We start from the raw sequence: 25,278 nt of genomic DNA on the forward strand, positions 1-25,278 counted from the left end.
TGTAGTAAGACTATACCTTGATCAAAACCACCACCAGGAGCAGAAAGGCCCAGTATCAATTCCTCAGGCTAGAGGTCCTCCAGCTGTTTTGATTTATTCACTGTCATGGACACCAGCCTGTGACGGCAGTTCTGGGGTGGTTGGGTCCTTTCGTGGATCCTCTGTGGTTGTTCCTCAGCTCACAGCAATCCCTGGCTCATGATTCCCACCATGGCTCAGGGCATCGCTGTTGTCTCTCAGGAGCAGCTCCAGATCTCAAAAAAGGGAATTACTGTGTCACATTCTTTAGTCAACTCCACATTTGGCAATTTGGGGGATTTGCCTCTTTTAAACCTTCATTCCCATAACAGGGAAAACCCTGGTTTTGAGCCTCAGACAGTCCATCTTTCTTTGGCTCTGCAGCAACAGTCCAAGAGACACAAACTCCTCCCATGGATATGGAGCACAGTGACAAGGATGTGGTTAACAAGCATGTTCCAGTGGGACAGACTGTTGCAGTAACAGATGAATTTTTTTAAAAGCCCAAACTGAGCAAACTAGTTACAGACTTTTAATAAAGAGCAACTGGACTGCAGCACAGGGTAATTCTTCCTTCCTGAAATCCTTGCAGGAAGTGTGTACTGCACCCAGCTCCATAAGGGATATACTGTAGGAACAGCCTAAGCCTAAGCAATTTATTATTCCAAAGCATCAGCTGGGAAATGCCATCACCACTGCTTTTTCGGATCTTACTGATCAAACCAAACAGGGAGAATATTTGTTTCTCTTACCCACTGGCAGTGCACGGGGAGATGGAAGATTTGTAGTACCTTTCCAATGGGCAGGGAGGGGAAGCAGCCGGGATTTTGGTAGTCCAGAGGGCTGTGGTGTGTGCCTGGTTCACCATTCCCATCAGATGGTGCTCCCGGGATTTCCCACGTCGCCCATTGAAGGAGTTAAACTGCCGACAAAAGGCGTGTGCCTGGAGGGTCCAGGAGGGCCCGCGGCACCATCTGCCCGGCCCAGCAAGGCAGGGATCAGGCTTTAATCACCGGAGCTGGTTTAGCCCTTTGGAGGCAGGGGCATTGTGCTGGGGCCAGCATGGCATTATTTAAAACCGCTCATTCCATATTTCCAGCGCTGCAAATTGGGTCAGAGCTTCCCTCCCTGCAAACGTGCTCCTTCCCAGACGGTGCGTGGCAGGACCTGCTGTCCCTTCCAGCCCACGTGGCCCCGGCAGGGATACAGAAAGCCCCGTGCTCCATTCCCAGCTCCAATAACAGCACAAGAACACGCAGGGATTGCCCTGGCTCCAAGAAATAAAACTGGTTACAAGCTCACAAAATAATTCAAGGAACTGATTTTGAATAGGACTCCTAGTCCTTGTTCAATTTTGTTTTTTTGACGACTAGCAAGAATTAAAATTGTTGTACCCTAATTGATCCATCTAAACAGAAACTGACTTTGGGTTGGGAAGGGAGAACAGCTGACCCATGGAAATCACTGCCGTGAGGATCCAGGCAGCGAAAAGGGGCTTTAAAAGCTTCAGGTAAATAACTAGTTATAGGATCATCCTTTGCAGGATCATATCTTCTTATTCAACAACCCTCTCTGTGTTGGAACAGGTTGCTATCCCTGTACCCACAGACAGAGGTTTGGCCCTGGGTTATCCAGAGGCTGCTGATGGCAGGTGGAACAGGCTGACTGTGGCTGACAGGGAAATGAGAGCTTTTCTTTCTGGTTTTGAAAGGCGGACACAGGAAATAAGTGGGGTTTTCATCAGTGTTGTAGTAGCAAGAAATAGGTATTCAAAAACTACATGAGGCCTCACATACCTGACTGACAGATCTGAAATGTGACTGGCTTTGTACTGGGTTGTGCTGGGAGGGGGCAGCAGACCTGGGCAGGCAATTTAAAATAGCCTGGAAAAAAGTATCTCAACAAGGCAGCTTCAGTCCAGGATCCTTTCCCCTTCATTACCTGAACACTGAACACACATGGCACATAGAGAGAAAGCCCAGGACTGAGCAGAGTCACAGGAGGGCCTCACACCTGTGTCACATTCTGCAAGGGGAGAATACAGCAAAGTAATGGACAAGAATTGACTTTTCACTCCATCTCAGTTGTCTGTAAATGGGGAAATATAGTTAGCTGGAGACTTGGGACCAAGGGAACAGTGAGGCACTTACAAAGTGGCATGAAATTAAACAGGACATGTTTGGGAAAGGCATCCTAATCATTACATGTCACGGGCTGCTGTAGGAAAGCCCAGATTACCCCCCCAAAAAAGCACAGAAGAGCTCTTGATATACCTTACAGAGGGACTTTAAACAATTGAGAGGAAAATATTTTCAGCTAACTGCTTAGCACAAACTGCTTGAAGGGTTCTTCCCTTGATTTTAGTCTCTCATTGCTTGAAAATTATCTGGTACTGTATTCATCTAAGCACGGTTTAATGTCAATGAAAGGGTTTAGTCCCTCTAATTCCACATCTTTTCATTTTCAACCTCTCTTTTGGGCCCAGAGCATTATCTCTTCCTGGGATCAGTTTTCTGTGCTTAGTTTCAGCACAGCCTGGGAAAAGGCAGCACATTGAGATGTTGCCGTTCCCAACATCAGGCAGGAGTTCGATGATAATGACGGCGAACGCTTTCCCACGTTCACTCCACAGCGCCGCGGTGCCAACCCCTATTGTGTCACACGCTCCCCAGCCCACCTGCTCCTTTGGGAGCAGGGTATTATCCCCAGGCGATTCACAGTCAATTTGCCATGCTGTAATGGATGCTTTCCCATTGTCCCGACCACGCAGGGATTGGCTGCCGACTGTGGGAAACTCCAAGTCGCTCCGGACCCAGACATTTGTATGCAGCCTCTGAGTATAAATAGGGGCGATCCCAGCGCCCTGCTCCACTCCGAGCTGGAACCAGCACTTGGGATAACGGCACCCAGTGCTCGCTCTTCCTGGAAATCCCGACGCCCCAAGGGAAGCACAAAGTGAGTATCTGCTGTAGGACCGAGAAGGGCCGGACCCTTTCGGCTGGAGCTGGGGAGGGGGAGCCTCATTGCTCACATCCCTTCCTCTTCTGTGTTACAGCTTGGGAATCCCAGCACAGAGAATCCGTGCGGGGACTGGATTTACAGCAGCCTCGGGCAGCTGGAACTGCTCTTGGAGAAGGGGTTTCAGAGGCACCAATCCAACTCCGAGCTGGAGGAAGGAGGCATCCTGGGAGACGGCTCCCTGAAGTACGGGCGAGGTGAGTACACCCATCACTCCCAGTGCTTTGACCCTCAGGCCAGTCAGCCGGAGCCTTCCCTGTAACACTCCCCTTCTGCCCTTTCAGCACCTGCCAAGCGCCCGCAGCAGGATTAGCACGGGGGGCACAGCCGGTGCCTCAGCGCAGCCCTGCAATTCCTGTCTCCCCGTTCCACGAGCATAGAGACGGGGATGGAGCTGAGCTGGCACTTCCCGAGGTCACCAGCAGCACCCGAGGACTGTGGCTCTCCCCATGCAAACCCTGAAGCACTGAATCCCTTCCGCAGCCCCCGGAGGCCTTGGCAGCTCACCATCCCATTTCCACGAGCCCTGGACATTTGCTGGTATTCCAGAGGAGACTGTGACTTGCTGGACAAGTCCCCCCACTCCTCTCACGAATAGGGAAGAACGTTTCCCTATCGCAGAGCATTGCTCTGCTTGGATATGTTGCTTCCCTTCTTCCAGAGGGACCTGGACGATCCCACTGCGTGGAGAGAAAGTTGTTCCGAGGGAACGTGAGCTGTATCCTCCTGCTGGGAGGGCTGGGAAGGGTCGTTCGGAGGGGAACGACGGCTGTTCTTAACCTCTGTGAGGTTGTAGGTGTAGCTTTGCTGGGAAAGCTCTGAGATGGGCAGGACAGAATTCCCAAAAGTGTCCTTTTCCTCTGAGCTCCCCCACCTGAGACTCCCTGGTGTCCCAGGGCATCCACTCCTGGAGTGTGGCTGGAGCTGGGAGGTCTCCAGAGGGCAACTCACTGGACACATTTGGGAATCTGCCCTTCCCACAGTGCCATAACGGTTCTATAATATTTATAGTCTGTGCTGAGCATGCTCTGGAAATGGTTAAACCATAACTCAAACAATGTAGAGGAAATTCCTCGGGATGTCTTGCTCACAGACCAGGGCTGTTTGTGAAGTTCAGGATGTGTGTGTGTGTGCCTTTTGGAAAGGCTAAAGCTCGTTTTTATGTCCTTATAGGAGAGAAAGTTACGGCTGTGCTGCCGAGTTTACAAGGAATATTTATCAAAGTCTTCCATGAAAGGCAGATGTATAAATTATATTTACTCTTTGGTACCCTTTTATCAGGGGAAAATGGGAATTCCTTACTGTCCTTGGAGGATGCTATGACATGTTCTGTGCAAGCTGCACCAATGTATAACCTGTGCCAGAATTATCTTCAAAAGTTGCAGAAACTTTTAATGGTCAAAAATAAATAAAAATCTGGTTAATAACCCCAAGGTTATTATCTTTTTATTTTTGAGTATTTTTTTGTAGCTGCTTTTCCTGGACATCAGACAGATTTCACTGAAAGTAAAGATATTCAGGATTGACACTGAATTTCCCCAGCAATTCTGTGCCCATCAGGAACCCCTGCAATGCTGTTTTTCACAGCAGAGGATCCATAGCTTGGAAATATCCAACCCCAGCTCTCTCTCCATATGAGACAAAAATAGCAGCACGCCCGAGCAGCCAATTCTTTGGGAATTCAGACCCAAGGGAGGTCATTGCAAGGGTGAACTCAGGAAAATCTGTGCCTGACTCCTAAAATCATGGAATGGTTTGGGTTGGGAGGGACCTCAGAGACCATCTCGTTCTGACCCCTTGTCATCGGCAGGGACACCAAACCCAGAGAGGACTTTTGATTAAGAGATAAAAGTTTACCAGGGCACTTCACTGCACGTTCCATGTTCCTGGAGGGGTACCCGGGTTATAGAACACTGGGAAACACAGGGGATTAAAATCCCCTGATTAAAATTAGGGGATTTGGCTGAAGGCGACTCGCGTGGAGCTGCTCCATGTCTCTGTGTGTGTCTATCAGAGTCCTGGCCCTCCCAGTTTCCAGGGCGGGGGTCTCTATGCCCGTTCTTCCCTCCATCCCCTGGGGGTCTCTATCCTAATTCCCCACCTCTTCCCCCAGGGGAGTCTCTCTGCTCCCTGCCCTCGGGGGTCTCAGCATCTCTCCCTCCTCCAGATCCCCCCCGGGGGTCTCACCACCCCTGCCCTTTCAGATTACCCCCCGGGGGTCCCTCTAAGCCCCCTCCCAGCTCCCCCCGAGATCTCACTGTGTGTCGTCCCTCCCCGGGAGTCTCTATTACCCCCCCTGTTACCCCGGGGGTCTCTCTGCCCCCTCCGGGGGGTCTTAACAGCCCCCCCCCAGCCCCCGGTCCCCCTGGGGTGTCACCGTGTCCCCCCACCCGCCGTGTCTCCCCCTGCCCCGCCCCTCGCGGTGGGCGCGGCCCCAGCGCGCTCCCTGCTCATTACCACGCAGATTTATGCGCATACATTTGCATGCCCGATAAGTCCGCGGGGAGGGAGGGAGGGAGTGGGTCGCCTTCAAAATGGCGGAGCGCGGCGGGCGCGGTAGCGGCGGCAGCCACGGCAGCCTGGACAAGAGCATCACCCTCCCGCCCGACGAGATCTTCCGCAACCTGGAGAACGCCAAGCGCTTCGCCATTGACATCGGTACCCGGGCGGCGGAGGGAGCGGCGAGGAGGGGGCGGCGGCGGCGGGGGACGGGCGGCGGCCCCGCGGAGGGGACCGGCCGGGGCCGGGCGCGGGGCACGCTGGGAATTGGAGTCCGCCGCGGCGCACAGGGAGGCGCGAGCCTGTGGGGGCGCACTACAGCTCCCGGCGGGCCGCGCGGCGGGGCGGACCGCGCGGGGCACGACGGGATTTGTAGTTCTGCCCTGAGCCGTCGGCGCGGCGCGGACGGGGAGCGGAACTACCGCTCCCGGCTCGCCCTGCGTGGGTAACGGGCCGAGGGGAGCCGGGCAAAGCCCCCCGGCCGGGGCTGCCCTTGTGGACCCGGGGGAGTACCCCGGGGGCTCGGCAGGACCGGCCGGGGGCCAGCGGGGCCGGGTGGGCTCGACCAGACAGGGGGGCGGTGGCTGCGCCCTCTCAGAACGCAGCGGGCCGGGCCAGGTGCCCCAGGCCCGAGCACGGAGACCCCCGGCCGGACACGGCCCAGCGCCCGAAATCGGGTGGGAAGAGGCAGAAAGGGCCGGGGATGGCGGCAGTGCCGCGGCAGGGCAGGGCGGCTGCAGCGCTGGGCGCGGGCGGGGGGCTGCCTCGGTCACCCCCAGAACAGGCCCTGCCCTGAGCGTCACCCCGAGCACAAAGCAGCCCCGGGTTAGCGCAGCCCCGACCGAGGGACAGGGACACGCGTCAGGGTGACACCGGAGCGGGGAGGGGGGCTGGGACACCGCCCGGCCTGGTGACAGTCCAGTCTCACCTGGGCAGGGATCAGCGGCCGTTCCGCGGACACCCACAGCGCACAACGTGCCAGGTCACACGGTTTGCTTCCGGTTTACACTTACAAGGGCAGTGGAACCGTTTAGGAGAAAAGCCAGGGGGAATAAACAAAAAAAAAAAAGACATTACTCCTCCGGCTAACACTGCCTTGTGTGGTGGGGACTCACTGGGTGGTGGGAAGAAAACCTGCCCCATCATAAACAGTCATGTCGTGTCATCCATCTGCTCTATTTCACTCCCTGAGGAACTGCTGGTTTCATGGCTGTTAAAATAACAGCTGGAACTGGCCCTTTCTGTGGGTCAGCACGGAATTAGAGTTGTGGGATTAGTTATAAAACCTGGCTACATGTCTCAGCTGGTGTTCTGAATGGATTTAAGTCTTTAAAAACTGGCAGAGGAAGGGGATAATGTATAAAAAGCATGGCTCTACAGACCATATATCTGGGGATAAATTAACTGCTGGAGCACTTGAGTCATTGTCAGTGCTGTACAAACATGACAATTCCAACACAAGCTTTGTGATTCCTCAGTTTAGAGGGGTGGAAGGAACTTTTTCCTCAAAAGGCTGAGAACACCCTCAAACTTTAAGCACTGAACCAGCAGAACAGACCATGGATTTTGTTTACCAGAAACTCTGAAGCTTTGGCTGGGACACTGAAATCAGATCCCTGGCCAGGGAAGTGTTTGCTCTAAGTGTCTGTCATGGCCACTCTATTTGGGCCTCACTTAAAGCACAAAAGTGTAAAATGCAGGCTGCATGTTGCAAATATTTTCCTAACAAAAATATTTGAGGACTGTGGAAGAGCTGGCAGTGCTGTGATGAAGGCAAAGCCAACAGCACAAGGGATTGTTGTTCATTTCTTGATTAATACAAGGCAGCAGAGTGCAGTGCCACCAAATTTAGCCATTATTTAGGATCTAACATTGTCAGGTTTTTTTTACTTTCAGTACTTTAATGTTAAGCCAGTAGTTGGTCATAGTTACACTCAGGCCTGGAGCATTGTGGTGAAAAACAGGAAACTTACTCAGTTTAACCTCAAAAGCTCAATTTTACAAGTCAGATGCAAAGACAGGTCAAGGGATTGAGTTCTGCTTCAAGGGGAGAGTTGAAAGTTCTATTGCCATGAGCAGACTCGAGGCCTGAATATACAGTTTGGTAATATCTCTGAGTGCTTGAGAAACATCATTCTGAGCATTCTTTACCCCAAAGCCAAGAAGAACCTTGCAAAATAGTTACTTAGTGCACAATCACTTTCGAACCAGCCATGAACTTGCAGACTTGTCCCAGGTTAAGAATATTTAAGTGTTGCTGCTGAAACACCCTCTGTGCACAAGGGGTGCATTGCTCAGAAAATCCTCTTAACAAGCAGCAGATTTGGGGGTTCCATAAAGTTTCCAAACAAGGTAAATAAGGGCATTACATGCACCAGCCTGGCTAATTATGAACTTTCACTTCTGCTCCTATGCAGTTATCCCACACTAGCTGGGCAGAAGCTCAACTGGTGGAGCTTTTCCCTGTCATGGTGCATTGGGGGTTAACCAGGCCAGAGGTTCTTTGGCTCACTGCATTTACCTTGATTGTATCTGGCTTTAACTGAGAAGACCTTAAATGCCAAGAACCCTGACATAAACATAAGTTACATTAAGGTGAAGCATTAATCATAACTTGTCATCTCTTTGTGAACACAGGTGGCTCATTAACCAAGTTGGCTTATTATTCAACTGTGCAGCACAAAGTGGCAAGAGTGAGATCCTTTGATCATTCTGGAAAGGTGAGAATTCCAGCAGGGAGCAGTGGCATGTGGTTGACTCACAAGAGTGAGGTGCTGGACTGGCTTCTTGAGGTAGAATAGAAATTTTACCCAAAACCTATTTAATAACTTATTCTCTATAAAACTTAGTGGAAGTGTTTGTATTGCCAGGTAGTGGTTCAAATAGTTATTTTTTCAGGCAGGTAAGTACAGTACTTTTGTAAAAAAAACCCTAGTCCCATAGAGACATAACTTTTCTCATCCAGAGAGATTTCATGCATGTCTGGTGCATGGGAGAATTGATTATCTCAGCTTAAGGAGAATTAAGACCTGTGAAATTCTATCCTTCTTTGACAGAGCTTGAGGTGTTATGTTTAATGGCATTAACACAGTCTCAAGGTAAAAAACCACAAGTGTTGATATTCAAGTAGTTTAGCATTTAACCTTGTTTCTCAAAGAGTGATCTCTAAGAAATCCTTTTCTCTTTTAAAGGACATAGAAAATGAACCCTTGTATGAAATATCTGTTCAGGAGGAGATTACAGCTCGGCTTCACTTCATTAAATTTGAGAACACTTACATTGAAACCTGCCTAGATTTCATCAAAGACCATCTTGTCAACACAGAGACAAAAGTCATCAAAGCTACAGGTGGTGGTGCCTATAAATTCAAAGATCTTATTGAGAAGAAGCTGGGCTTGAAGTAAGTGCAACTGTTTGAACTCAGTTCTAGGAATGTATTTCTTCTTTGATGAGGTTTTAGAGGCCAAGCTTCCCTTTGCCACCCACATCCAGCAGGGATGTGCCTGTCCTGGCCCAGGACAGGCTGGAGGGGCTCCTAAGGGGGCAGGAGCTGCCCAGAGATAACAATATCAGGGGCTGACAGAGGGAGCTGAGCCAACACACAGGAGCACGGGGGGCAGGGAGGAGAGGAAAGCAGGGCACTATCACAGCTTTTTTCTGTAAAGGATTTAACTTACTCCCACTCCAAAGGCTTCTAACGTTTTCCTAGGCATGCTCAGAAGTAATTAACATGATGTAGTCACTTACTATACACCTCCTACCTAAACTCCATGCACAGGCTTGCAGGAGACTAAAGGGCAGCCTCAGAAATTCACTGTTCAAACATCATCATCAAACACCATATGCTGAAAAGTTACTGCAAGTATAGAAAAAGTATCATTAATTTACCCCAACATTAAACGTTACATGTTGTTACTGGGGAGACCTTCAGGGCACCTCCCATGCTGTGATTCTGTGCAGTACATTCTTCAGCCTCTGAGGGTCTGTGCTCAACTTCCTTTGCACTGCCTTTGCAAATTACTTTCCTCTCCTCATAGGTGGGAGTCTGGTACGTTTTTTCCACACCAGCCCACATCAGTACCTTACTGGCTGTTACTAACTGGCAGTTATTCAAGACAAGGAGGCAATTTCCCCTTCTCATGTGGTGCACCTGGTTTTGGTTTTTATTTGGTCATGATATACTCAGTTTGTCCACAAACAGCAACACATCCTGGCACACATAAAACATCTGTAGCCATTGAGGTGTGTGTTTGTGCCTTGTTATGTGTTTTCAACAAGGCTGATGATACGTCATGTGAGAATTTACTATACATCAGTAACAGTACATAGACACAGAAGGTGACAGAAGTCAGTAAGTGTTAGCTGAGTTATCATTCATCTTATCTAAATTATGCATCACATTTACAGACTCCTCACTCGGAATATGTCCTGTTGTGAATCCTGGTACTGTTACAAGAAGTCTCTTTTCCTGTGGTTGCTAATCCCAGTTGTGGGCTCCTTACAGTCCCTTGAATCTGCCATAAACAGGTGCTGAAATGTTGAGGAGGCCTTTTGTCCTTTATTAGAAGACGGGGAAGAGCAATAGCCAATTATTCCATGATGAGGACTTGGTTTTTTGGGATGATTTCCAGCTAAGCTTCCTGACCTACTTTATGGCAGGGGTGCAGGAATCATTCAGGGAGGGGAACAGGAGAGGAAAGGAGCCAGGCAGGGAGGCAGGACTGTTTGTGCTGACAACATGACTGAAGTTACTGTGTAACATAACTCTGGCCTGGCACGAGGGCAACACCAGGTCTCATGTTTTCAGAGAGCTGGACTTCTGCCACTTGGTGTGAAAGTTCCTGTTCGTAACTTCTGTGTGTACCGTTGCTCTGAAAGCAAACTGGCTTATCAGTAGGCCTGTGACATTGATGTGAGGTTTTTCTTCCCTGTCAGAGTGGATAAGGAAGATGTAATGACCTGCCTAATTAAGGGGTGCAACTTTGTGCTGAGGAACATCCCCCATGAAGTGTTTGCATACCAGAAGGACTCAGACACAGAGTTCAGATTCCAGACAAACCACCCAAACGTTTTCCCCTATTTACTGGTGAATATTGGCTCGGGGGTTTCTATAGTGAAGGTGAGTGTTGCTAAAGTGATTTATTGGAGAATCTGATAGAGGTCATCTGAAATATCTTACTGTTTCAGACTTGTGCTTGTTTCTTCTTGAGCAGTGCAAGGTTTAGAAAAAAATAATGCTTTTTAAAAAAAAATTTCTATTTCTTACAGAGTTATAAATGTTTTTCCATTCACTACCATAATTTTTTTTAATTACATTTAATTTAGTGTTTAGATAAATTGTTATATTACCTGAAGAGGACAGCTGTAGAGCAAAGTGATTTTTGATGGGTTTTTTTTGGCATACTGTTGGTGGGACCAAATTTACTGTCTGTATTTAGGATTATTGGCCAAGAATCAAATACAAATATTTCAAAAACTGCTTGTGGTGTAAGTGTATGGAATGTGCACTTCTCACCTGCCTCTGACACAGTTAAATAGTTCCACCTACACTAATTCCACTGTTCCAAATCCCTGTGCTGTCATGTCTCAGTGTGTGCTCAGTTATCCCAGGGCTTTCCAGACTAATCTGCCTTATTTGATTGACAGGTAGAAACAGAAGACAAATTCGAGTGGATTGGAGGGAGCTCAATTGGAGGTGGAACCTTCTGGGGTCTCGGAGCACTGCTCACTAAAACAAAGGTATTCCAGTGTCTGTTTTAGGGGGTGTGGGATTAAATGAGATGCTCAGGGGGAGCTTGAAATGCTGGAATGTCAAACTCTTTGAACCAGGAGAAATAGGTATTTTAATTAGTGTTTGTATGGGAAGCCAGAAATCCAGCATTAGTGTACTAGAAGATAAAAAAATTATAGTTGTCTCTTGAAAGGTTTTACCTTTTTTTTCCAAAGAATTGGTGCCCCTGTGCAGGCACAGAACAGGCAGCTCTGCAGTGCTCAGGACAATGTAATACTCTCCATTAGGTGCTTGTGGTCCTGCACTGTTGGATAACAAGGCTGAGTCCTGGACTGATGTTCATAAAAGGAAGCTTTACATGCAAGAATATCCCGGTGGAATACATGGACAAGAATTAGAAAATGCTTGTTGTGACAGTGTAGCAATCCTGCCTGGGCATCAAGGATGTCTGTAATGCAGAGAAGAACCTCCTCAAAGTGGGCTGGTGATTTTTTGCATTTTTCATCCTGGAATGCCAGCCCAGCTCGTGTAATACTGGCTGCAGGAGCAAAGCAGAGAACACCCAATTACTGCAGGACATCTGGGAGCAGAGAGCAGGAATTCTGTCTCTTGGTCACATGTTACAGTGTCAGGGATTCATCACTTAAATCCCAGGTTGATGAGCTGCCAGGACAAGGACTGAATTAGTCCTGGTCTCCTCAGCTCTTGCATCATGCTGGTTGTTCCTGTCCCAAAGAGCCACGTGGCTTAAATGAGTGTCCCAAATGTCAGCAGTGTAGGCAAAGCTGGGGTTACATGTGCTCCAGATAAGAAAATGTCAAAGGGACAACACAGCCTGCTGTGTGCTTTTCGTTTGATGCTCTTAAAGAAGAAATCTTACAACATGACAGTGCCTGCTTTTAGTTCTGTCTTGATTTTGTAGAAGAAACTCAAGTTAGCAGCAGAGTTATAAATTAAGTGTTGGGATAATGCAGCTTGCCTGCAGGTTTGATTTCAGGGACATTAACATGTTCTGCAACAGTAAAGGCACACTGAGGCCTCAAACTATTTTTTTCCTCATGCTTCAAGAAAATGTAATTCTGTTTCCTCTGAGTTGCTGTGTTTTGACTTTAAGATAAGAGAGGCATGAGGCTTCTGACTGTTTTATATGTGCTGATCCATCCCTGGTTTTCAGGGGAAAGTCAACAAAAGATTTGCAGATAACAGAGAAGATGGTTGAGTTTTTCATCATTAAAGGAGCTTCACTGAAGATCAGTCAGTCTGATCAGACCTGGACTCTGGATAATCCTTGTAATTAGAAATAATTTATCTTTTCCTGGCAGGGTTAATTCTAAGACCCTGGTTTTGGTCCATAAAGGTACTCTGGGTTTATGAGCAAGATTCCAGGACAGTTGTGGTAACTGTGCTTCTCATCCTCAGAAATTTGATGAATTGCTGCAACTGGCCTCCAAGGGACAGCACACAAATGTGGACATGCTGGTGAAGGATGTGTATGGAGGTGCCTACCAGACCCTGGGGCTCAGTGGGAATCTCATAGCCAGCAGCTTTGGGAAGTCCACTACAGCTGACAAAGGTACTGGGGTAGAACAACTGCCCAGCCATCTCCTCTGGCTCTTGGGAATCATCTTCATAATGATTCAACCAGCAGAGCTGAAAATAGTCACAGGCCTTCTCATGATCTTGTGTTTTGCCTGCATAATATTTTATTGATAAAAAATACTATCTAGTACTGCTTTACAAGCAGACATTTGAATTTTCAGTTTGGGATTGCCTAAGTCTAGGCAAAACAAAAAAAAGAGCTGCCTAGTTAGTCCAGGGTTGGTTCATTCCTGTGGGAAACAGCTGATATAATGCCAGACTATTCTGAGTTGGAAGGAACCCACAAGGATCATCGAGTCCAACTCTTAAGTCAATGGCCCACACAGGGGATTGAACCCATGACTTTGGCATTATTACAACCAAGTTTTAACGAACTGAGCTAATCTCAGGGTCAGCTGTGGCCTTCTGGGCTCTAGAAAGGCCCTATGCAGTGATTTACTGTAATTTGCAGTTTATTTGCAATGAAATGCTTGCAGTGCATCTCATGTCAAGGCTGATGGTCTGTGGTTCCTAGAAAGATAAAATGGATCCTTCCCATTTCCTGTTGGTCTTTCCAGCAGGTCTTTTTGTTGAGAAATATTTCACAGAGTTTGTTTTTCATGGTATCTTCAGTCAAATGCACATTCCACCTTGTTTCTGAAGTACCTTTGATATATGAGATTTTTGGAGATCTTCTCCACACCTAAAGAAAACTGGTCAACCTCTGTATTTTTCTTTCCCCAGCTGTAGGCTCTTGATTAGGAAAGCACAGTCCATTTGAACTTCCTCAATGTAATTAATTCATTTGTTTAATTTGATTTGCTATTTCTTCCCTTTAAGAATTTTCCAAAGAAGACATGGCCAAAAGTTTACTGCATATGATCAGCAATGACATTGGCCAGCTGGCCTGCCTCCATGCCAAACTCCACAACTTGGATAAAATCTATTTTGGAGGGTTCTTCATCCGGGGCCACCCTGTCACCATGCGCACAATCACCTTCAGCATCAACTTCTTCTCCAAGGTAAAGAAAACAGAGACTTTCCTGTAGCAAAGTCACGTGTTCAGTTGGTTTTTTAGGTTGTTTAGATACTTCAATAAATGAATTTGCACATGAAGTAAGTTCAGAGGGCTGCTCTTTAGGTAGGGATGTATTGTGGGAGGGGTAAAATCAATGTGAAATGCCTGGGAGTTGTCTGACCCTTTTTCTCCCTCCCTCCCTCCCTCCCTCCCTCCCTCCCTCCCTCCCTCCCTCCCTCCCTCCCTCCCTCCCTCCCTCCCTCCCTCCCTCTCTTATTATTTTTTGGTTGACACTAGCTGCCCAGTAATGAGTTTTCACTGTGTTCTTAGATAGCCACCATCATTATTCAATTCCTCTTGCTGACTTTCATCTTCCCACCCTCAGGCCATGCACTGTGTGGTTGTTCTGCTCAGACAGCAGTTGGCATCAGTGGGGTTTTGTTGCTTGTTATTAAAAAAAATGAACCCCAAATCAACCAAGCCGAAGTTCTTTGCAGGTTTTGAAGCTGTGGAAAATACTGAAGATTCTTGACTAGCAAAAAGATCAAGTCCAAAAGTTCATTAATGAGTGTTACAGGTAGATTAGTTCCTGCACTTTGGAATTTTATAGAGTAGTTGTCACCAGTTTTTTCCCATCTCAGTGTTTCAGGCAAGAGACTCCTGTATGTTGCTTTTTTTCCCCATTATTTCACCATTGTGGTCCCTTTCTGCAAAACTTTGGGTTCCAAGAAAATTGTTGCAAAACTGCAGCTTTAAGTTCTTGTAAGAGTCACTTTGTCAGCAATTCTGTGTCAAATCCAAATCTCCCTCTGAGCTGGAGCTGCTGCTTTCCTGTAGCTCCCCTCAGGGGAGCTGTTTCCACAGTCACTGCTGAATTCCTTGGAGAAGCCTGGGAAAGCTGAGGGGCCCTGCTACAGGATGGAGGGTGTTCTTCTCCCCATCACTCCTGGATTATACTTTAACAATTAAACTACTTGCATGGGGGAGTGCTTGCCTGTGGATAATACACAGTGTCTGTATGTTGTGGAATAGTGTACTAAAATAATGAGCAATGTCTCCAATGTGTTGGATGCAGTGGCACACACACAACTTGGGAATCACGACCTTGTATTTCCAGCCTGTTGAAGCAAGAGGAGTTGAATATTTGTGGCTGATGCAGTGAAGGCCCTGGCTCCCTGTGCAGCACACACCACTTGTGCATGTGTTTCCAGCTGTTTGATAACTGTGCAGTGATGTGTGTGAGCAGCTCCTGCTCGAGCTGTTTCAGAAGCACCAGTAAAGTTACTGAATGTGTGAGAATGTAGCACAAATGAATATTGCCAACTTCTAGTTGTTTCTATTAAGTTTAAGTGTAAAACTAGTGACGAAGAAGTACCTGTTAGCCCTCAGGGACCATCCAATTGCAATGTTTCATATTGTGGCAGGGAGAGGTTCAGGCATTGTTCCTGAGACATGAAGGCTACCTGGGAGCCATTGGGGCATTTTTAAAAGGAGCTGAACAAGACAGTAAGTACAGCACTGCTCTGTTCTGTATATGCTGTGTTCTGAAATGTCAGTGTACTGTCCAAGTTTCTCTTGAGAGGCTGCATGTAAGCTGTTGCCTAAATAAATACATTTGGCACTACTAAACACAGATGCTGGGCTTTGGGTTTATACATTCTGGCAGGGCCATCCTAATTTCTCACTGGATTTCCTTCTCACCTTTGAGAAGGCAGCAGGATTGGGCTCTTCTCTACTCTACATTTCTACCAAGAGCAGTCAGAACTCCAAATCCACTGGAGAAATGTGGTTTTGGAGAACTTTCCCCCTCTTTAAGAAGCCACTTCTGAATTCAGTAAATGTACTGAGGAGGACCAGCATCTCCAAACTGTTTGTTTGAGAGTGGAAAGCCTCACAGATGAGACCTTTCTATCCAGCATTCCTTGGATACAGGGTGCTCTGCTGGAATTCTGCCATTTCAGTTTTCTTTTTCCCTTATTGATGTACTGGCAAGCCAGGCAGTACATCAGTTATGGTGGGAGAGACAGTGAGGCTGTTAATGGTACTTAGTTGTAGTAAGTATCCAATACACCTCAGAGTAATGGATGTGGAATTTTGTTCATACCCATTTCATAGAGAGTGGCAAGGAAGCAGCTACTGAGGAATTAGAGACATTGCTTCTGCAGCATGTACTGTACAGCTGACCCCATAAAACTTTTTCTGAAATAAGTCTAGAAGTAACTTTAGTGTTTCTGTGAAACTTATATTGTGCTTTGAGAGTTCTGTAATTCTATTTTGTTAATAATTGATCTAGATTTAGAAATAAGAAACCATGCTCAGTGATAGTGCTTTGAAGGCATGCTGGTTAATGACAACAAAAGGGGGTTAAAAATAATGATTGTAGAACTTAAATTGTCTCCTGTCTCATTCAGGTTGAAGCTCTTTGAAACAGGTAATTCACTGAGGGGTTGAAACATTTTTTTTGGGGGTTAGAGGAAAAAATGATGTTTGCTGTTAAGGGGACCTGACTTGTGTAGTGAGGCAGCTGCTCAGAGGGGGTGCTGGCTCTAGACTCATTCACTGGAGTATTTTCAGTTTTATTTTCAGATTATGTGTGTCTCTGTCTTTCTCTTTTCTAGATCCAAACCAGTACAGCTGGGGAGAGAATTATGCTGGGAGTTCTGGTCTTATGAGCACATCACCTGATGTTTTCCCCATGCAGAGAACACGGAGTGGTACAGTATGTGGGGTCCTTTCTAGAGCTGTGTGTGTTCTCTTAGCAGTGGTGGTTTGGAAATAGGTGATTATTCTCAAGCTGGTTGTTTCTCACCTCTGGGACTCCTGTTTGCCCAAAGAAGTGACTAATCTGGTGTCTTGTGTTGTGTGGTGTTGTCCTGTGTCCTGTGTGGTGTTTGATGCACTGTTTCATAGAACAGACTGTGGCTGCTACTTTGTCTTACTCTCCTTCATCAACTTGGTCTTATTCTCCTTTACCAAAGCAGGGGGGAACATTTGTCTCTTGCCCTTTCTCTGAAGCAGCTGAATTTTGCTACATCTGAAAGACTTCAGAATTTGAAATCTGATGTTCACTGTCTTTAAGCAGCATTAATTCACTTTCTGTGAGAAGACAAATATATGATGGGACAGAAGAACACAAGCCCAGTCATCTCTCAAACACACTGACAGCACAGTAATTCTGATTTCACAGAAAAACTGGCATAAAACTTGATAATTTCTGTCTGTAGGATGGGGATGGATAAATAATCCATGGAGGGAGCTGGATTATTTATGGTGACATACAGTTGTGTGCAAATCTGTTAGTCTTAACTGTGACTGGACTTTCATAGCCCTTGTTTAACTTGTTCTGAATCCATTTCTGAATAAGTTGTAACCAATTTATTTCCTTTGCCACCTAGTTTGACATGCTGGAAATGGACAGGTTGGAGAGACCACTTGTTAACCTGCCCCTGCTGAAAGACCCATCCACCTACATCCCAGACACTGTTGACCTCACAGATGATGCCATGGCCAGAAAATATTGGCTCACCTGCTTTGAGGAGGCACTGGATGGGGTAAGTGTCACAGAACAGTCCTGTCATTGACACAGGTATTGGGAAAATAAATTTTCTCTGAACCAACATGTTTATCCTGCAAAATGTTCCTGCTGTCTCACCCTCTGTGTGTAAGTGCAGTCCCTCTTCCTGTAGCAGAGGCACCTGGCTTTGTCCCAGGCTCCTAAGGAAGTGCTCAGCACCTTCAAAGACAGAAGTGTTCCTCTCCTGTGGTCCTTTTTTTCCCTTTTTCAAAGTGTTTTCAAAGCATTTTCTCTCTTTGATGACACTTGCACCTTTCTGTCCAGAGCTGAAGGCGGGACAGTTATACAACCAAAGGCCAGAGATCCCTGGATTGTTCCTGCCCTGGGGGCAGTCCTGCTGCCTCACAGCTACTTCTCCATGGGAAGAGCACAATTGAATCAGACACGAGTTATTTTTTCTGCTCTCAAACTGCTTCAGTCAGTTTACTGTAGTAAACAAAGAGAGAACACAAGGGGTCGATGTGGCACATGACATTCCTGCCTCTTTCTCCTTCGGTGTGTGTGTGTGTGCATTTGTTATTTTCCCCTTAAAACTTGTGTTTGATTTCTGAAAGTACAATCTGGAAAACAAACCTTTTGGGAAAAGAGGCATTCAAATTACTGTTTGGGGGCTGCAGTAAAGGCAAGCTGGGAGATGCTGAGTGGGAGGGAGCAGACGGGCCCCAGGCACTGAACAGGGTGGCAGATGGAGGGGTTATTTCTCAGGCTGAACTTCAGATCAGTCCCAGGGAGGATGAATTAATTTGGTAACTCCAGTGTTGCCCCATTTCTGTGCCAGGTGGCAAAGCGAGCTGCAGCCAGTCAGCCAGACTCTGTGGACGCACAGGAGAGAGCGGAGAAGTTCCGGCAGAAATACTGGAATAAGCTCCAGACACTCAGGCAGCAGCCCTTGTAAGTGCCTTCAGCTTCCCTTCTGCATCACTTGCTGCTTCTGCTGAGCAGAGCACATTAAAAGCCAACCAAACCCAACGAGGCTACGAAGCAGAGCAGACTGAAAGCCAAGCAGGCTGAAGGCTACACCAGTCTGCTGTGCCCAGCATCAGGTCCTTTGCACAGAGCTTTTGGATTTCATACACTGGAACTGAGCAGAAAAATTGTATCTCAGCAGAAAATTCATCACTAAAAACTTGTATGTGGTTATTAAAGATGACAGCTGGTTAGTTCAGGTATCTGGCCTTGCTCTGAATATTCTCCCTCCCTGTGTTTAAATAATCTGTATTGTAGATTTACCCCTTAGAGCCAGGGTTTAGCACATGTGACTTTTGGCTTTAGTGCTTGTGTGAGGTGCTGTGACTTAAGGAGGAAACAGAGGGAAAATGACACCTTCTGTTGGAAGTAGCTGATCTGTTTTTCTCCCTTTTTCCAGTGCCTATGGTACCTTAACAGTTAGAAGTCTCTTGGATACAAGGGAACACTGTTTAAACGAGTTCAGTTTTCCAGATCCCTACTCCAAGGTGAGTTCTTGCCTCACAGGGTGGACAACACATATCCTGGATTGTATCCTGACTCTAATGAAGCTTTTTATTAGAATCCTAGGCAAGGTTTTCCCTGATCCAAAGCACACTTTTAACAGCAACTTGTTGGTCCATGGGAGACCACAGGTGTAAAGGAGATGCTTGAACATGTTCTTGGGACTGACACAGCCAGGGATGAGTAAGAAATATTTTATATAAATCAACATTTCATTCTGTCTTACAGGTAAAACAGAAAGAAAATGGAATAGCCTTAAAGTGTTTCCAGAGTGTTATTGAGTCCCTGGATTCCCTGGGCTGGGAGGAGAGGCAGTTTGCTCTGGTGAAAGGACTTCTAGCAGGAAATGTCTTTGACTGGGGAGCAAAGGCAGTCTCAGAGTAGGTGTTACATCCTTTAACAGCACTTTCTAAGCTACAGAATGTCCAGTGTTTTGGTTTTGTTTTTTAAATGAAGTGCACCAATCCAACTGTAACTGTAGTTTGTGTTTCATCTTAGACAGGTGTTGGATGTTTGTTCCCAAGTGTTGTGTGAGGGGAAGTTTCCATTTCCACCCTGTGCCTCTGGCACACAACTGTACATTGCTGAGGCTTTTTTCTTTTAGCATCAGAACTCTTAATTTAATGTCCATCTCAGCCTCTTGTTTTTAACATGAGCACAAAGTATCTGTTTCCCAGTCCTGGCACCCACCCACCCCTTCCCCAGTATAACCAGTGCAGTAAAATTGCTGAGCACCTGCTAAAGAAACATTTGAATTACATTGAGTGAGGGGAAGGTGTGTCACTGTGTGCCCTGTATTTCTCTCCTGATACAGTGTCCTGGAGTCTGAGCCACAGTTTGGATTTGAAGAAGCCAAGTCAAAGCTACAAGGTAGAGGGGGGGATCCAGGTGGTGGTTCGAGCTGTTTGTTGTGTTAATGAGAGAGCAGAAGGGAGTGGGAATGTTTGTTCTGGCAGTTCTGCTGCCCACATGACAAGGAACCATTAGTACTTGTTAGGGTTATCTAAATACAGATCCGGAGTTTGGGTGGAATGTTCCTGTTTGTGTTCCAAAGGAATTAAAACATGCAGACCACTCTTTGGGCAGAAGCCTCAGCACAGAGAGCTCCATTATCAGTTCTGTCCCTGTCAGGGGACAGCGCCCTGGGAGGTCCAACATCCCCAGCCCATGATGAGCCATTTCAGTTCCCAACTCACCACTCCAGACTTTAATCTGGAAATTCCATTTCAGGACTGCCCTTACTGAGACATTCCCATAACTGAGAGCCCAGGAAATCTTTGAATCTACATGTTTAACATTAAGAGCCTGAGCTCAAATGCTTTAATGCCTCAGCATCTGTAGCATGAACCTCCTGCTTTTACCATATGCAGAATGACTGTTTGTAAGCATCAGTGCCTGTAAGAAATGCTGACACACCTCTGTCTGTGCCACAGAACGTCCCTGGTTGGAAGATTCCTACAGCCAGTGGCTGCAGAGACTGAAGGTACGACCGCACTCGGCACTAAATCCGCTCATTAAACACCTTAATCATCAACCCCCTGATTGAGCCTGGAGGTTTAACAAATTGAACAAACTGTTGAGACAATTCAGAACAAATCCTGCTAACAGACCCATAATTCACTATAAAGAAATGAATAAAGGGATTAGTGTGACACTTTGTCACTTACCAAGGTGATTTGCTGAATTCTCACAGGAACTGGAGCCCTTGGTGCTGCTCCAGAGAGAGCACAGTGTGTCCCCTCCTTACAAGAACACTTATTTCTATACAACCAGACTCCCAAGGCTGAAAACCTGTGGCCAAATGTTATGAGTTGTTCCTCCCTCTGAGTAGCCAACCTAAAAGTGCCATTAATGTAGGAGCTTGCTGGAAGTAATTATCAATTAGCAATGCTTTTCCCCCCAATGCCTTTCCTCTATTACTGTTTAATTAAGGTTAATTGAAACACTTCTGTGTCTTTGTGTAAATCTCTCAGTTGGAATGTTTGGGATGAGCAGACTACGGCAAATCATTGTGTTACATCCTAAAACAAAGCATCAGCTAATCTTGTGTCACGGGGATAATTAAGGAACTTAAAGCACTGTCCTGTCAGGTTTTTTATTAGGAATTACATGTTTTTCAATTCTGCTGGTGTGAACTGAACTTACGTTTCATAACATCAGATTGAGAACAAATTAAGAGGTTAATGGAGAGTAGGCAATATCTTTTCATTTTAGGATGTCACTGCCCCCAGCAGTCCATCCTGCCCTTTCCTGGCAGAAGGGAATCCTGTTCAGCCAGCACCAGGCTAGCTTTAAACACCCACCAAGGTAGGTCCTGACACCCAGCGCGCTCCCGGCAGCTGCTGCCTCTGTGGAGAGGGGGATCCTGCAGGCCCCGCACAGCAGGGAGACAGGCCTGACCCAGCAGTTAGGCCTGGCTTTAACTGGCAGGTGGAGGTTTTATTGCTGCAGTTTGAGAGCCCTGTCTCAAACATAGCAAAGGAACTCAAGGTGTTTTAAACACCTGTGCAAAGACTGGCAGGGAACCTGAGTCCTCCTGGTTGTCCCAGGTCTGTCTGGGACTTTGCTGCTACAGAGACCCAAAGGCTCAAGCGTTTGAGGGTACAAGTGTGGGGTCTTAGGCTGAGTTGTTAAATAACAAACTGCTCCCTGAAATGACTTGTGCTCAATCCTGAATGCATTGGTTTTCTCTTGCAGGAGGGTCCTCCTCATAAATGTGCCTTAATTTTCGCAGATAACAGTGGAATAGACATAATTTTAGGAGTCTTTCCTTTTGTCCGAGAGCTCCTTTCTAGAGGGACAGAGGTGAGTGGTTTTCCTTGGGAATTCCTGTGCAGTGGAGCTCTGGTAACTACTGAAAGGTGGAGCTGCCTTCCAGCAGGACACTTAAGATTGGCTCTTCTGTGCCAAATTGCGAATAATCCAAATCCCTGGGACTCCAAAGGCTCACTGTGTGAACTCTCCTGCCTCCTTCTCCTCAGGTTATTTTGGCTTGTAACTCTGGCCCTGCCCTCAACGATGTCACCTACAGCGAGTCCCTGATCGTGACCGAGCGGATCGCAGCCATGGACCCCGTGATCCAGTAAGCAGGGACTGGGGCCATTCAGTGGGGGGAAAACAGAGGCCTTGGCACTTATTTAGCCCATATTTAACTGTTTCGTAGTGTCTGAAATCTGCAGCCTGGATAAAAACCAAGGCAGAGCGTTTGCTTTCGTTCAGGTGAAAAAGTGAGAAATTGGATCTTGCTTGACCACCCATGACTGTATTTTTAGTCTGTGTCTTCCCTGCCAAGCCCTCAAGCCCTGAAAACAGAAAGTTTGTGTTAATAGAGGCAAACCCATCTATGTCACACACAGAGTGTCACTGGCAGAGGGCTCACTGAATAACCTTTGTGCTCAAGGAAACATTGTGTTTGCTGGTAAAGTCTCAGCAGGAAAGGAAGCCTTGGCAAAGGAGGCTTTGATATTCCTGGTTGCCTGGCTTATTCCAGGTGTGCATGGCCTTGCTGAAGCAGCTGTTTGATAGTTTTGTCTTTTTTTTTTTTTTATGTACAGCTCTGCCCTGAGGGATGAGAAGCTGCTCTTGGTTCAGACGGGCTCCAGTTCTCCATGCCTGGATCTGAGGTACGTGGGCAAAGTACAGGCTTGTTGTTTGTCTCCCTCAGCTGCAGGATGGTCAGGGGTTGGTGCTGGAGCCTCCCAGCCACCTTTCCTGATGGGAATCACTCACACACCCCTTAGGAGTTGCTTAGTGTGGATTTACAGACTTATAACACTGGTCAGGCCTTATGGGTTGTAGACCCTTATTGAGTTGTCTCTTCATGTTGTAAGGTGGCTCAGCAGCTGACATCAGATCGTGCAGGTGACCAAAAATCCCCTGGAAATAAACAGCATTTCACATTAACCTGTTTACTTTTGATTAGTTTTCCTATTGGAGACAGAACTTACCTGTGTTTGTGCAAAATCCGTATTCTGATGCATTTAATGAAGCTTTAAAGCAAAGGAACAGGCTCCCCTGGGCAGTGGTCACAGCACCAAACCTGACAGAGCTCAATGAGTGCTTGGACAATGCTCTCGAGCACACTGGGGACTGTTGGGGATGGTCCTGTGCAGGGCCAGGAGCTGATCTTGCTGATCCTCGTGGGTCCCTTCCATCTCTGTCCATTCTGTGATTCTATGACATTTCAGTCAATTTCCTTTGATTTAAAGTGTCCCAGTTTAAGGGCATCAGTAATTCAATCCCAAACCCTTCCACCCGTGCTCCATGCATGGTAAAGCCCTTGGAGCCGCCCCTGCTGTGCAGTGCAGGGGTGGGGTTTGCTCTGCCCCTGCTGTGCAGTGCAGGGGTGGGGTTTGCTCTGCCCCTGCTGTGCAGTGCAGGGGTGGGGTTTGCTCTGCCCCTGCTGTGCAGTGCAGGGGTGGGGTTTGCTCTGCCCCTGCTGTGCAGTGCAGGGGTGGGGTTTGCTCTGCCCCTGCTGTGCAGTGCAGGGGTGGGGCTTGCTCTGCCCCTGCTGTGCAGTGCAGGGGTGGGGCTTGCTCTGCCCCCTGTGCAGTGCAGGGGTGGGGCTTGCTCTGCCCCTGTGCAGTGCAGGGGTGGGGTTTGCTCTGCCCCCTATGCTATGCAGGGGTGGATTTGGCTATTCTGCCCCTTGTGCAGTGCAGGGGTGGGTTTGGCTGCTCTGACTCGCTGTGTTGCAGCCGCCTGGACCAGGGGCTGGCAGTGCTGGTGCGGGAGCGGCAGACAGACCTGGTGGTGATCGAGGGCATGGGCAGGGCCATCCACACCAACTACTACGCAGCCCTGAGGTGTGAGAGCCTCAAACTGGCTGTGATCAAGAACTCGTGGCTCGCCGACCGCCTCGGGGGCAAGATCTTCAGTGTCATCTTCAAGTATGAAGTGCCATGTAAATGATGGGCTGGGACAGAGCGGATGGACTTGCACTAGTTTTACTTTAACTGTAAAGAATGTATTTTTATTACAACAGGGAAAAGAGTTCACAGGAAATTCCGTATTTATATTGTGCTTTTGTGACTTAAAAAGCGACAATATGATTCACTCTATAGTCTACACACTCAAATATATATATGTATATCACTCATTGTTTATTTTGGTAAGTGTTTATTTTAATGCTGCAGTATTTGTGATGAAAAGACTTTATTTTTTTGTTCTGTGAGACATTCATATAGAAATATATTTAAATGTCAATGAAACCTTTTTTACACATCTCTGCCTACTCTGCCAGCAGTGACATGGCACGTACCAAATAGTTTTAAGTGCTAAGTGAACCTGACATTGCATTTTCAGCTTTTAAACTTACGTAAGTCTCTCCTGCTCTGTGCAGTTCAGTTGATGGAAGGACTGATCCACTTTCTCACCCCAGATGTTGCCCAGGCTGTGTCTGAGCTGGAGCTGTCGCAGTCTGAGATAAGAACCAGCCCTGATTTTCCCAGCAGTTGGCACTCCCAGCCCCCCTTGCTCTCCCTGTCTGTTCCCATTCGCAGGTGAGGACTCCCTGCTCTAGTTCTGCTGGATCTCCACTGTCAACCCTCATCCTTAATACTTGGTTACCTAGAACAAAACAGTATCTGTCACCAAACAGTGACCCTTATCCTGTGATGGGAAGGGACAAAGGACAAGCCCACATCTGGCATTTCTCAGCTCCAGTGGTTGGGGCTCCCCTTCCCAGGCTTGGGGTGCAGGGAGAGCCTGTTTGGGGTTGCACAACAGCACTGTCAGTTCTGATCCAGGAATGAGCTTCCCACCAACCAGCATCTCCTGCTCAGAGAGGGGAGGATACAGGCTATTTATAGCTGAAATGCTTAAGCTGTTGTTCCTGATCACAACAGGCAAGAGCTTTGATGTTCCAAGATTGTACCTCACACTAATTAGTAGCAGAGGCTTCACATTAACCTGTCCCCAGTCACTTACTCCTACAGGCATTCATGGACTTACAGGGTAAACTTCTAACCTAAACATGGATCCACCATTGGCCAGCTCAGCTCCATTTCACCAGGTTATTCACTCCCTTATTTGTTACAGTTCCACTCTATCCCTTATCAATTTAAATTCTTCCAAGCCAGTTAATTTCCTTCTGTATCCACAGCTCCACCACCACTCCAGAAGTGATCTGTTTGTGTCATTAGAAAACTACTCCTCTAGACTAGCAGGAAAACACCTTTCTACACTGGTACAGCTCCTAGGACATGAACATGGTACAACCCTAACACAGGCCCATCTTAAGCAAAACATTCTCAAGCATTTGCCTTCCCTGATGGCTCCTGGCTGGGTCTGGCACTTTCTTTTATACGTAGACGGGTGCAGATCTCCTCTATGAAAACAGAGCAACAAGATTTCTGAAAAACAGAAGGGAGG

The 25,278-nt window shown here is 47.2% G+C and overlaps 3 protein-coding genes and 1 long non-coding RNA gene across 11 annotated transcripts in view; 2 read left to right on the plus strand and 2 right to left on the minus strand.

Annotated features, from left to right (window-relative positions):
- Positions 1-6,496, minus strand: part of LOC139682027 (transcription factor HES-5-like) — a 23,057-nt gene extending 16,561 nt beyond the window's left edge. Inside the window, exon 1 of one of the 2 annotated variants that reach the window (XM_071575953.1) lies at positions 6,464-6,496. The gene's annotated coding sequence lies outside the window, so the exon portion shown is untranslated. The remainder of the gene's footprint in view (positions 1-6,463) is intronic. The other variant, XM_071575954.1, reaches the window with a different exon arrangement.
- Positions 2,889-4,462, plus strand: LOC139681929 (uncharacterized). Its single transcript, XR_011699574.1, has 3 exons — positions 2,889-2,973; positions 3,074-3,233; positions 3,321-4,462. It is a non-coding gene; the product is annotated as an uncharacterized lncRNA (long non-coding RNA).
- On the plus strand, positions 5,553-24,116 carry PANK4 (pantothenate kinase 4 (inactive)). Of its 4 annotated transcripts, XM_071575939.1 has the most exons (19): positions 5,553-5,694; positions 8,173-8,255; positions 8,727-8,935; positions 10,471-10,654; positions 11,182-11,274; positions 12,686-12,839; positions 13,685-13,866; positions 15,287-15,368; positions 16,481-16,581; positions 17,258-17,413; positions 18,215-18,327; positions 18,803-18,890; positions 19,135-19,286; positions 19,721-19,776; positions 20,340-20,389; positions 21,604-21,711; positions 21,888-21,988; positions 22,461-22,529; positions 23,604-24,116. In XM_071575939.1, exons 1-19 carry the CDS (start codon positions 5,571-5,573, stop codon positions 23,815-23,817), a joined length of 2,319 nt encoding a protein of 772 aa, XP_071432040.1. In that variant the 5' UTR covers positions 5,553-5,570; the 3' UTR covers positions 23,818-24,116. The 4 variants fall into 4 exon arrangements, with proteins under 4 accessions (XP_071432040.1, XP_071432042.1, XP_071432043.1 ...); XM_071575941.1 differs by lacking the exons at positions 21,888-21,988; positions 22,461-22,529; positions 23,604-24,116 and adding an exon at positions 21,121-21,213 and having other exon boundaries at positions 21,604-21,677; XM_071575942.1 differs by lacking the exons at positions 21,888-21,988; positions 22,461-22,529; positions 23,604-24,116 and adding an exon at positions 21,121-21,213 and having other exon boundaries at positions 21,641-21,658.
- LOC139682025 (probable glutamate receptor) overlaps positions 23,827-25,278 on the minus strand; it is a 10,287-nt gene continuing 8,835 nt past the window's right edge. For all 4 annotated transcript variants that reach the window (XM_071575943.1, XM_071575944.1, XM_071575945.1 and 1 more), the window contains exon 11: positions 23,827-25,259. In XM_071575943.1, the coding sequence (XP_071432044.1) occupies positions 25,158-25,259 (102 nt within the window). In that variant the 3' untranslated portion in view covers positions 23,827-25,157. The remainder of the gene's footprint in view (positions 25,260-25,278) is intronic.

The sequence above is a fragment of the Pithys albifrons genome, chromosome 22 (assembly GCF_047495875.1).
Source record: "Pithys albifrons albifrons isolate INPA30051 chromosome 22, PitAlb_v1, whole genome shotgun sequence".
Classification (NCBI taxonomy): Eukaryota; Metazoa; Chordata; class Aves; order Passeriformes; family Thamnophilidae; genus Pithys; species Pithys albifrons.